The following is a 13,361-nucleotide window of genomic DNA, read 5'->3' as shown; positions in this document are numbered from 1 at the left end:
GTACCTTGTAGACTTTCTTTTAAAAGTTTATGGAAGGTGTACAGAATGCTGAATAGTTATTGGAGGAATTGTCTTTCCCTTTTCACTAATCTTATTTTACATGTACTATTTGCAGATAAAGTAAAATATTGTATTTTTCTACAGAATAGGAATTGCCCTGGATTAGTGGAGAATTTCCTGATAGAATTGGTTTAGTGCTTGTGGTACTAATAGGAATGGGAGGGTGGTTGGACTAGATGATCTTGCAGGTCATTTCCAACCTTGTGATTCTGTAATTGTCTCTGTCAGTTTGTATAAGGGCCAAGCTGAGGCTACTCACACCTTCTCATTTTCATTTCCTGTCATGGAGTTCTTAGTTCTAAAGCTTGTCCTCTGTTAACGTTCAGGAAGATGACTGAACAGGTTATTTTGCAATTAAACTGTCAGAAATTGCAGTATAGCAATGTGACCACTTAGCGGACTGTTGTCTGGCCAAGAATTTACTTCTTGCCCCTAGTGCTGAGCAGCTAAAATATCTCAGATTGCACTAGAAGGAAAACTATGGTGTTGCAGAACAAATACTTGAGATGATAAATTCAAAGTTTGGCTCACAGATCAGCTTTCTTAAGATCTGGAAGTGCACATTCAGTTAAAATGACATTGTTTCTGTATAAGAAAAGACCTCAGGCCTTTGAGGTATTGCATGTGGACACCTGATATGAGATAGTACTTAAAAAAATAACAAAAAGCATTTGATTAGTTTTACCCTACTCAGATCTGTTGTTATGTTTTTAGGATAAGATTTGATTTTTATTTTTAATCTAGAAGTAGAAATCATGTTATTTATACGGGCTGGAATTTAAAAGTTATGTAGACCAGAAGCTGGAAATAACTAATAGCTTTATAAATCGTAATTTCTGATACATCTGATAAAGTCATGCCATTATACTAGTATAGCGTTCCGTTCTAAAATCATTTGCCTCTGGAAGTGGTAGATACCACTGTATAGCATAGGCAAGGATTAAGAGAAGCAAATGGCAGTGTTGTTAAATATATAATGTTTTGATTGGGAATCTCTTATTTCCTCTTAAAAATAAAACAGTGACAATCAGAGCATTCTCTGTCAAATTGTGATTAGTTACATCTATAAGGTGATAAAAATCCTGGTGTTGAGTGCTAATAATCCACTTCAAAGCCTTCCTGTTCATTTTTAAATCTCCTGTGGGCGCTCATTTTGACTTCACTAGCAAAAAGTAGAGGTTCTGAAGGTTCTAGTTCTGTGGGTCATTTGTTTGTTTCATTTTTAAAACTCTTAAAAGCAAAAAGAAGGGAGAAACTGTTCCCAGGGTAAAGAATTCCCTTCTACTGGCAGTAGGCTTTACGTGGTTATAGTTTGCTGAGACTTAAAAATAAATCCATAAGTCCTAGAGTGCAGTCTGTGAATGCTAACCTGAACACCTGTGTGTTAAGAAATTCTTTAATGACACATAGACAAGACAAAACTGATTATGTATACTGGAGAAGGTGGTTATAAATAATACTGTGTGCAACCATTTGAAATGTGAATTCTCCTTCAGCTGTTATTTAAGAATATTCAGGTAACCTTAAAGTGTCCCTGAATGCTGTAACTCACTGGCCTTTTACATAACAATGAACATACTTGTAGCAAAGATGGTTTTAATTATGCTTTCTTCCATTGTCTCAGTAAGTGGAATAATCATGATAGGGTAGGTTTCAAGATGATTACAAATTTCTTTCCACTTAAGTCATTTTATGATGGTGATGTTACCTTTTTTCAGAAAAAAACTTTTTTCAAATTTTAAAGGCATGCATTTATTTGAAACTACTTTTTATCGTATTTCACAACTGTTTTTAGTTTTAAAAGTATTTTTCTCCTTCAACAGAATTGTGATTTAAATGATGATACAGTGCTTAATGAGATAAAATTAGCGGATGCTGATCAGTACCACATACCTGATCTGTGTGCAGAAGAGCTGGCTGTAATCCTCGGAATTTGGTAAGTTAATTCTTTAATTACATTTTAGAAATAAATAAATACACCTCCCAGCCTCCCTTCATACGAATCTTTGTGGTAAGGAAATAACAAAGTGGGAAGCTGGTGGGATGTTTTTTTTCCTTTCTTTGTACAGTGTGTCCAAAAAGCTTAAAAAATGAAAAATAAGAACACAGTTCAAGTTTCTTCAGAGTAAATGTTAATCTCCAGAAGAGATTTTCAGCAATGTTTCATGAATGACTAAATCATTCTTTTATCCTGGAGAAAGGCTCTTTTCCTTTGTGTCTGAGCTTAATCATCTTTCAAATGATGACATTTCTTAAATTTTGAGGATATCTTTCAGAGTCTATAATGCTTATCTTGCTGTGAAAATCATCTATACCTTTCAAGAAAAACTCTGCCCCCTCTTTTCAGTACAGTGGGAGTACATGTACAGATTCAGAATGTCTGCTGCCAGTTACAAGCTGTAACACAAAGTTCCTCTAGTTTTGTGCTTGCATTTTCTTTTCCTGATTTAAAGGAGTTCTGCATTGTGTGGTTTTAGAAGTGGCACAAAAGAGTAAAAGCAGTCTGAGCTTAGAAAATAGGAAGCTAGCTGTCAGTGAATACCCTGGTTTTCTCATAGATAAACAAGTGCCTACTAAGTTGGAGAAAGTTTTTATCATACTTTTTTCTGTGTGATTGTTTCAAAAGTATTCGTGTGGCAAACTAAAAATAGTCACTTTGTTACAATGATCACTATTAATGATCATTCTTATCACTAAAAGCAATTTTCTGATCTGTATCTTGCAAAACAGTAGAATCTCAGTACTGCTGAAATACCTCGTCAAGCCCAAAAGAAGGCTGGAGGTAGAACAGTGAGAGAATTCAAGGTCCTGAGTCTCAGACAGACCTATTTTCTCTATGCACATGGATGTTTTAAGATACATCTTTGTTATATATTATAACAGCAGTAACAGGCGAGCCAAAGGGCAGTGAGGGAATTCAGTGGCTTCAGCTAGCAACCCAGAAATTGATGATTTTTCCTTTGTAGTGTGTTCTTGCTTGTTCTGTAGCTCAAGTTATAATCTTGATGCCTTCCAACCCTGTCCAACTTTTCCCACTCTCTTATCAGAGTTTCCAACTATTTCTCCCCTTCTTGTTTCATAAAGTGCGCTGAAAATTATTAGAGGAGAGGAAGTTGTTTTCTTTTTAATACCCATTTCTCAGACTGCAGCTTTATGAAGGCCCAGACGTTTGCTTGGCTAGATTCAAGTGAAGCGTAAAGTTTTGCATCTCTGGTTTCAGCTATGGCCTTTAACCATTCAGCCCACTCACTGCAGTGAAAAAACATCATGAGTATGCACTGTGACTTTGTATTTTCTTTATTTTCATTGTCTTTATTTCCAGAGATTTAAGCTTTCTTTCTATTCAAGGCCACATCTAGATCCAATTTGGAGAGAAAAAGAGAGGAGTAAAGAGTGGGATGGTGAATAATCTGCTTCATGAGAAACATTTTCATGTCTGGTTCATTTTCTAACACAGCATTGTTTTATATTCAGACTGTAGTATCTCGCCTTCCCAATTTTATCCATTGTGCTGCTTTTGTAAGTCTGACTAATCGGATTAAATAATTGGTTGTAAGCTCCAAACTACTGGCAGTCTAGCTTTTACTGATTTGCTGAGCAAATACTTTTCTTGCTGTGGAGTAGAACTTACTCCAAGATTCTTTATCTGCCTAAAGAATGTTCATTTCTGATTGTCATAAATGCTTAAGTCACAGCTACATTTCCACTCTTTATATAGATTCAGATAAAAAAAAAAATAGCTTTAGATTTGGCTTGGTGTGGAAAATCATTAGAACAATTTCATTCTTTATCTTTCAAGGTTGCTTTATCGCATTTATGTGTCTTAAAGAATTGAACATGGATTTGGCAGAAATGGAAATTAAAACCATTTTATAATGGCTTTGAGCTGGAAGATGTCCATCTATACGCTTCAAAGAACTGTGACAAAAATCTGTTCTAGAATAAGGAAACCTTTCTGTCTGAATCAATGTATTTTTATGATATACAAGAATTCTGTATTATTTCCCTGTTTCCATGGGGGAAAAAAAAATCTCAAAGAGAGAAAAAGTAATATATGGCAGGTTGCTTTCCAGTCTAACACTTGAAAATAAATAATTGATAACACACCTGTTTTATGTGGGAAGAAGGGGAAAGCTTCATTAATGTAGTAGCTAATACACATGGAAGTGACAAGACTCGGCCAAACCTTTGCTTGTTGTTCTAAACCCCTACTCATCACCATTCTACCAAAAGCATAGTTGGTATTTCCTTGTGGCTGCAATCGTACTTCTAGTACCAGATGTTGTGAAACATCACCATAAGTTGCATGGAGAAGGTGTGGAATATCTGGCATGGGAGGTCTTTAAGAAAGAGTCAGTGGACAAACATTTACCCGAATGTGTGTGTAAATCATCTTTCAACTACTCCACTAATGTTATTCCTTACAGACGTGTAGGAAAGTTGTGGGTATCTTTCTCAAAAAATTCTCATCAGTAATGCCCATTCTCTTTCACCATTCCACACAGTGTGCTTTATTAGGTGTTTGTGTTGTTATAGGATAGAACTATTTGATCAATTGATCAGAGGTCTCTTGTTGTTACTAACAAAAGAAATTTTAATGACATTATTAACTCTGAAGGACTGCAGTTAGATAATTACAATTTGAGCTTGAGCAGCTCATTCTTTTGCCTCATGTTGGATTGAATAATTATCAGCTCTAAACCTGGTATTCTTCTAGATTCTCTATTTTAGTTTATGTAACACTTTTAAATGTTAGTGTTTAATCAACAAAATGAGAAAGCAGCTCCCATACACTCCTTAGATTCTGTAATAGCTAGTAAAAAAAAAAAAACTTTGAAAGTGGAGCACACATTTCAGTTTATTTTGGGATTTTGTATTGTCTCTTGAGTTTAAGGAAAGTTCAGTAATGAAACATGAAGAAAAGAACTACTGAATGATAGATTTATTGAGTTGCAAAGGATGAAGAGAAGAAGGATCTTTGTCTTCTAATAGAAATAGGAAATTGAATCTCCAAAGTGGGCCTAATCATGGATTTGCAGTCTCTCAGCATACCTTTATTTGGCTGAAGTCCTATGAACAAATGACCATTTGGTTCGTCAGAATGAAATGTATTTCAGTTAAATAGCTTAATTTCCTGAACGCCTCATCTGCATTCATTCCTAGGTTGCTCTAGTGGGATGTTTATTAGTGGTACCTAAAGAATAGCAGTTTCAGAAATGCTGAAGCAGCACTCTCATGAGAACTTTTTTTTCCTCAGTCCTCCATTTAATGGAGGTGGAATGTGCAAGAGACTTATGCCATCAGGAAGCACTTTTGGCTCTTTGCTACACATATGATTAATTTTCTTCTGGGCATGTAAAAATATGAGTGCTTGAATGATGTCAATTGTTTTCCTATCTTGAGTGCTTCACTTCATTCTCTTAGAATTACTTCTTACTACTTTGTCATACATTTTCTTTAGAGGAATAAATAAAACACATTGGGCAGTCTGGTTGTCTTTTCTCACTTTATATATAGTCTTGCTAAATATAGTTAAGTATAAAGACTGGGTAAACTCGTTAGACAGCAATGGTAATTATCTATAAAGAGTTAACTGTATAGCAAGAATAAAGTTAGATTGCAGCAAAGTCTTCTCCACAAAGTGTGTTTTTTAAAAAAAAAAAAAAAAAAAAATCCTGATTTTAAGTGTGCGTACGTAGCCATTGTATTGGTTTGATTATACTCTGTGGTACGATTTAGGATGATTTAGGATGTATCTTCACTTTGTATCCTTTGTTTTCACAAGGAACTTGAATTGTAACCTTGCTGCTTCTCTTTCTGCTGCTTGCAGGTATCTCATAGTATTTTTGTAGGTGTTGATGGGCTGTTGTCAGAGAAGACAGTACACCCATATAGAGCTGTAAACCAAATTTCTTTATTATCAGTACAGTAACGTCCAACTGGGAAAAAAAAGTTCTGATTCTCATCTGTATTCTCTTGGGTTCCCCTTGCTGTACAAAAAGTTAGTAATGTCAGTTAGTTGAGAGGTGTACTCCTGTGGTTATATTCCTTGAATGACCAGAGGGTGTATGAGATTATCCTTCATCGCTTTTTGAGCATTAGTGTGTTTTTGCTTTACAGAATCTGTGTTCAGTTAGCCTTTGAATTTTAACTGAAAACAGATCTCTGTAAAAATAGGGAATGGATTTAAAACTGTTTAGAATACCTAAAATTTAATCCTGTAAATGTGAACGTAGTAAGACATTTCAGGTTGGTATGTCCTGGGAAAGGCACCGTTAAGTATCCTTGTCCTGTGAAATGATTCTTTTCCTCTGTGACTGCTCTGAAGTGTTGGCCACCTTCTTTCTGTATGTGCACAGTGCCATAGGGGAAATGCTATGTCATGGCTTGAACCAGTGATTGAACACCTGCTGGACAGGCAGAACAAACCAGGGAGGCTCAGGTGCATGCAGTGCCCCTGAATGACCAGAAGGAGTGGAGCCAGGATCCTTGCTTTCCCAGACCTCATTTTTAAGGGTTGGCAGTGGAAGTCAGTGTATCTTGCTGGAGGTCCTTGCCTACCTTGAGGCCTTTCAAGAGTGAGCAGCTTTTTTCCTTTGTTTCTGTGTCCATGGCTGCTGCGTTTGGGCTTATCCTCACTTGCCGCAGCCTAGGACTTTGCCACCCTGCTAGTATCACTGTGTTTTCCATCACGTTACAGCATTACAACTATGCACTACAATTTGTATTTGTAACTCTTTTCTAGAACATCCTTTAGATTTCTGCAAGTTTGAGAGATGTGTTCCACATAGCTATGTGCTAAAGAATAAATCAGCATTATTTTATATTCTTTTTCCATTTTTTTGCAGTATAGACTTCCAAAAGAACAATCCAATACACAAATTAACTGAAGAGGAACTGCTGGCTTTTACTTCAGTAAGTAACTTATCTGAAGCTTTCTTCTAAATATGTTTTCACTTAGGTATTAAGTTATGTACCAAGCAGTAATTTGACCATTGCATTAATCATGAAACCATGAAGCAAATTTGTTTTAATATTCAATTGTTTCAATATATTTTTTTATTTCAAGAATCTAAAAAGATGCTAAAATTCTCCATTTTGAGTCATCCTTGTGTAGGGCAAGACTGACATCGGAAAACTTGATCTCTTCCTTTAACAGTATTTTGTAATGGGAGTTCAAAAGAAGCTGCAAAGTTCTTCTACCAGATTTATTCAGTTTAAGAATCAAATGTTCTACACAAGCTTGTTTCTTCCCAGATCAATGGCTGATTTACCTGGTGCTGCAGAACAGTTCTGTAACTTCCGAAGCAGACTTGAGATTTCTAGCTCCCTATTTTGAAAATGTATTTTTTGGGTCAAGATAAAATACGATGTGCCTCCTTTCTCCATGTCTTCTGTTTTTCTCAACAGCAATTTCTGTTTCTTTTTTTTTTTTTAACAGCAATTTATTTGAGAGACAGAGGGAAAAAGGCTAATAATTTTATTGCCTTTTTTTTGCTTTCCTTGTACTGTGTTAGAATTCAGCTTTTGTACAATATATGGTGCTTGCTCTCCTATCCAGATTTTGCAGTCTTACAGGTTTTTTTCTCAGTAGTGCCATGTGCCATCTGAAACAGTAAGTTCTTGTTAGAGTTGGCAAATAGGATTTCAACAAAAATCCCGTAGATTTCAATTGAGTTAGAATTTTATGACTAGAAATTGTAATTATATAAATAAAGACACTAAAATAAGTTTAAACATGGTCCTAAAAATAAGTCTGAAAAAAAAAAACCTTATCTTTTTATCAGGTTGATTTTTAAATTAATGCTTGTTTAGGGGTATGCATACTAATACAGAACATGTAAGATCAGAAGGAGGAAACAAAGGGGATGATTGTAAAACAGTTTGATTTCTATTATTTCTCTTATTTGCTATGATAATTATTATCCTTTCTGATCATATCCTTATATTTTCTCATGTTTTATTTTTAAACCATTTTGTTTTAGTTTTTGGAAAAATGGAAATAGCTGGAAAAAAAAATAGATAAGGAAATACAAAGAAAAGACAGTGGGATTGAAGAAAACTGGTTAACCTATTATTGCAAATTGTTGAAAAAATAGTGAAACAGGATTTTATTTTACAAAAATAAGGTTATAGAGATGCAAACACTTTCCTAATGTGCATATAATTTTATTACAACAATCTTTGCTGATTTTTTTTTTTCTTTCATTAGTGTATGGTTTTAGTTGAGGGCCAGTCAGCTATGAAAACTGAGAATTTTACTTCTCTCTTATTTCCTGCCAAACTTTCTAGAGTTTTTTATATTCTCTGCTTCATTCTTCCCACTACCTAACTGTCTAACTCTTGAGTAGAAAAGTGGCCAAGAAACACTTAGATACTAAATTAATTTCTCCACGTAATCTATCTTTTTAATAATAAATGGGGTGATATTGTGATAACAAAGTATTTTTAATGAGATTGCTATTATTCTCCTCATGTACATTCCAAAATGATGAGATTCAGAGAGAGTTTTATTTAACACTTGAGTATTCAAATATTTAAAACACTCTTCAGTTTTAACAGCAGAGGAGAAAAGTCAAGGTAGCACATATACTAGATAAAAATAATCAGCTTTATTCAGATCGTTTATCTGACATTGAGGCGTCATATTACTTGACATCTGATAGACAAGATTTGTTTGGTGCATTATCTATAGTATGAAAATTAAACTGCATTTTTCTGCCATCTAGTGGTTGATTACTCAAAAATCACGAGAGCTGATGAATTAATTCCTTTAGTAATTACTGCATCCAGGACAGATCTACAGAGATGCAGGTGAGAAATATTTATAGGTCTCCCTATCAATTTGTGCTCCTACAAAAAAACAAAAAACAAAAAACAAAAAACAAAAAAAAAAACAAGACAAAAATAAAATAACAAAAAAAAAAAGCACAGAATCTGTAAAAAAACAAACAAAAAAAACCCCAAGAATGTAGATCTCTACTAGCACAGAATTGAATGTAGAACAGTGACTTAGAAATGTAGCTAGTAACCTAAAAAATTCAGAGTCAATAATAAACTTCAGTGTCAGAATAACATTCTTTTAAATTTGTGCTTAAAGTTTGCTCATTATCTAGCTGTAGGCAACACAATTCAATCTTAAGTTTTCTCTTGATCTGGTCTATGCTATTAAATACATATGCTATTAAATAGCGTGAATTCTAACACTGTTACACGGAATCTTTCCTGTATACTGAAATCAGAAATCAGGTATGAGCTTATGTAAGTTCTTTTTGATAATGTATATGAATGTTAACACAAGCGTGGTTGCTATGGTGTCTGCTAGCTGAATAAGTAAGTGCCACTGAAATATTATTTAAGATATTTTTCAAGCTTTTGTGTTACCTAGTGAAACAGGCAAACGAGCCTTCTATCAGTGCTGCCCACAGTAACTTCTTTAGCATCATTTAAGCTGCTCTGCGTGTGTGCGTGTGTGAGCAGGCATCTTCTCAGCCTACATGTGGATTCCTAAATCTGCAGGCTGGTTAGATGGTTGTCATGCATTCATCTGATAACTGCTGAAATTTATCTTTCCTGAAGAAAGGAAGTCATTTCAAAGGAACTCTTGCGAAATTTTAAGGCACTTACAGCTCTTACAGCAGATCAGTGGATCATCAGGAGATTGTGTTCTCCTCTGGATATTGATCCTCTCTGGATCTGGATGTGATCCTCTCTGGATATTGTAAAACAAATGCATGTGATCTTCAGACTCTTTAATTTTCAGGTAGTATGAGGGGGAAGGTATAAGTGAATTATAGTAGATGATATAGTCCTACCTCATATTAAGTGTAATTTAGGAAGCAAGCATTCTGGACTCCCTTTTATATCAGCACCAGTTGAAAATTACTAATCCTTAAAGATATATATGTATTTTAAACTACATAAAGACCTAAAGATAAAGCTGTTGAGAGCTGCTTGGTGACTGCAGTCAAATACAAAAGGATGACATTGATGCAGTTCGTTTATTGAAGTCACTTGGGAACTTTGTCCTAAAGTACTGATTTCTTTAACTAAGAGTTGTTATTGCTACCTTTTACAGCAAGGTGTGGGGGTGTGTCAAATCCTGTTTACTTCTATATGTAAACTCTTTTGCTGGGCTAGCTCCTTTTAGTTAAGTAATTTGAACTTCAGTGCTTGAAGTGTTCTAGTCAAATCTGTTCACTAGTCATCAGCTTAATATTTTAGCTTTAAGCCATTAAGCTATATCTGGACTAGTTAAATTTGGGTTTGTTTCCTGCTTAAATTGTTAATTTGATATCTTTACAAGCTCTCACGTACATAAGAATAAACATAATTACGTTTGATTTTAAAGAGAATTACTATTTTCATATTGAAGAGTTTAGGGAAAGATTTTTAATGATTTTAATGGAATTAAGATAATGAAGATAACACACTGGAATTTTGAAGAACGCAAAAAATTTAGAGATCAAATACCATACAAAAACTCACTCAGAGACACAGTTTTGCATATGATACCCAGCAAAATTTCTGTTTAGCTTACTGTATGTTGTGTTGAAAAGCCATTTTCAAGAAAGGTAAAGAAAAACACTATCTCAGTTCTGAAATCCAGTGCTTCTCTGTGAGATTTACTGGTGTTTTACTTAACGGTAACCTTTATTTTTTATTTATTTATTTATTTTTTTCCCCAGAGCCTTCTGTGTAGGAAATGGGAAGTATATTATGCTAGTAATCAAATAATAAAAAACCTACGTTTTCACACATGGGTTTTCTAGCTTAGTTTACTCCTAGAACTCTGGGAATTCTGGGAAGGAATAACTACTAGGTGGTGGTGCTTTTTTTTTTTCCTTACACAGGAGAAAAGTGTTTATAAAAAAAAAAAAAAAAAAAAAAAAGCCCTGATGTTCAAGACTATATTCCACAATACAAGATCTTAAGGTTTATGCTGCAGCTTAGAGTTTGCGTACAGGAGAAGCAGTTTAGTGGTTTTGTCATCTGATAGAACACTCCAGCAGAACATCCATGATTAATGAGCTGCAGCTGGTCCTTAACATTACCACTGGACATTGCCTTGTCCAGGGCTGATGAGCTGTGTGGTAAACGTGAAGTGCACTGAGCCTGTGGTATGGGAATATGGCTTTTTTTCTCTTCTTGGTGTGTTACAATCAAGTGATTTGGTGTGGCAGCAGCATTTTAAGCTATAGCGGACAGAGGAGAAAAAGCAAGAAAAAGCTTGGAAACAGAACCTCTTCTACTATGCTTCTTGTATCTTAGCCCCGTATTTGTATTCTTTATGCAAGATGAGAAGGGAAAAAATGGGGATCATGGGAAACTTAATTGTGTTATTAAGTTCGCTTTTCTCCTGAGATTTCTTGTCATTTATGAAGAGTAGAGAACTGGGTTTCTTTTTAATATGATAAAAACTGGTCGGAGAACAGCCACGGATGTCTTTCTTAGAGAGGAAAAAATTGTAATAGTTTTTATTTCACTCAGAGAACATAAATTAACAAATACCTGAAAATTCTAAAATTATTCCTTTAATGCCATAAAGAATATGAATGTCTGATTAAGGACATAGAGGATGTGGAGTAGTCTGTTAAAATGCAAGGAATACAGTGTATTCCAAAGATGGGCCAGAGGGAAATGCTTAATTTTCTTTGTTTTTCTAGTTAGTTGCTGTGTTGAGCAACTTATTCCATAAGAAATGCCTTTATTTTTTTTTAACTAAGAAATTTGAAACAGTTGGATGGGTTTTTTTTGTTTTTTTTTTTTTTTTCAAAGGTGGGTATTTATTGAGTGGAATAGAAAGTAATGGTGTGTGATACCTTTGAAAATCATGGTAAAGAGTAACAGTGCACACTTGTATGTGTGTACATTTATGAATTTTTTTTCTGCTTTCCACTAAGAAAGGAGTTTTGGGAGGAGAGAGGTTGGAAATGGAAATGCATTGTTTGTGTCATCTTTTGTATTGCATTTGCGATATTAATGTGGAACTAGGGAGCAATCAAATCACAGCACATGAGATTTTTAATGTTAAGTCTTCCTATTAAAATCTCTCTAAAACTAACATGCCAATTTGGTTTCTAAAGAGAAGTTGTTTATATAGCTTAAATAAAAGCAGTGCATTTTTCTCTGCTGAGAAAATGGCTGCAGTTTTCTTTGTTTTATAACCAGCAAGAGTATTGAAAAGCTCATTAAGATTGCCATGTGTCTCTACTGCTGTAATTTTTGTGGCTTTATAAAAAGTCTATTTCCTTCTTTTCTAAGCAGTGTTGTTCATTTTGAGTAGACTCTGTTGGTTACAAGTTTATTACACTCACTGCAAAGACTTTCTCGCTGCAAAGCCCTGGTAGTAGTGCTAGTAAGACTTATTTTTCTTTAGGTTAAGGAACTAAAAGCTATTGTATTCTTTTTCTTTAGGTTTTGCTTTGTTTTCTAAGCTCTCTTATTCAGAAGTCTGAATCATTTTCTAGTAATGTCACAATCCCAATGCTGTTAATTTAATGCATGTATGTTTTCAAATCTATTGTGAGTTACTGGGAAATCTGAGTGAATAAAGCAAAAGGGAATTGCTCCTTTCCATGAAAGCGTCATGTGCAGAGGCTCAACTCAGTTTGTTGGATGCTGACTCACAAAGCATCTGGGGCTTTGTTTACAGTGTGCTGTGAATAGAAAAATAACCTGGTGTGTTTTTAGTTATTTCTCCTGTGTTGTGTGTGCTTAGGTATTGCAGGGTGAAATAACTAGGTGCTGTAGTGCATGTGTTTCAGGGCAAGGGGGAAGTCTGCATTCCATCCCAAAACTGGGATTATGTAACATTCTGTTTGAAGTCGTTTTATTTTACTGAGTATCAGATTTCAACATAATTGACACTTTCATCTCCTTCAACTTTGTTCTCCTCTGTGGTCTGCATTCTTCCCTGAATCCATGGAATCCACAGCTCTGCTTGCATCATCTCTTACAGGAGATGATTCCTGATTTATTGTTTGCATCTCTGAGCAGGAAGAAATTTGGAATAGCCCTTCCTTTTTAGAATAGTCTGCTCTTTTGTGCAGATAGAGCTGTAATTTGTACAGATCTATTCAAGCAATAGATTTCAGTTGTCTCACTGAAACTGCAGTGGTTAAAAACACCATGAAAATCGTGTTTAATTATTAGTAGATTATTTGCTTGTCCAGGAGTCTGCAAAGTTTAGCAGGCAAATGTGATGACAGTAACATTTTTTCCCATGGCAGCCTTTCTTCTCCCTCTCCTCCTTCATCTTTATCTATCAGCAGCTCACTTATTATTTCTAGCAGCTTCTG

The 13,361-nt window shown here is 34.8% G+C and overlaps 1 protein-coding gene across 1 annotated transcript in view; it reads left to right on the top strand.

Moving 5' to 3' along the window:
• TTC27 (tetratricopeptide repeat domain 27) overlaps nucleotides 1-13,361 on the top strand; it is a gene marked incomplete at both ends in the record, with an annotated part of 103,984 nt that overhangs the window by 25,804 nt on the left and 64,819 nt on the right. Inside the window, 2 exons of the mRNA XM_079549923.1 lie at nucleotides 1,884-1,996; nucleotides 6,909-6,975. Of these exons, the coding sequence (XP_079406049.1) occupies nucleotides 1,884-1,996; nucleotides 6,909-6,975 (180 nt within the window). The remainder of the gene's footprint in view (nucleotides 1-1,883; nucleotides 1,997-6,908; nucleotides 6,976-13,361) is intronic.

Source organism: Tetrao urogallus, assembly GCF_951394365.1.
Source record: "Tetrao urogallus genome assembly, chromosome: 2".
NCBI classification, from domain to species: domain Eukaryota; kingdom Metazoa; phylum Chordata; class Aves; order Galliformes; family Phasianidae; genus Tetrao; species Tetrao urogallus.
The sequence above is the reverse complement of the archived record's forward strand: the minus strand, read 5'-3'. Positions and strand labels throughout refer to the sequence as shown.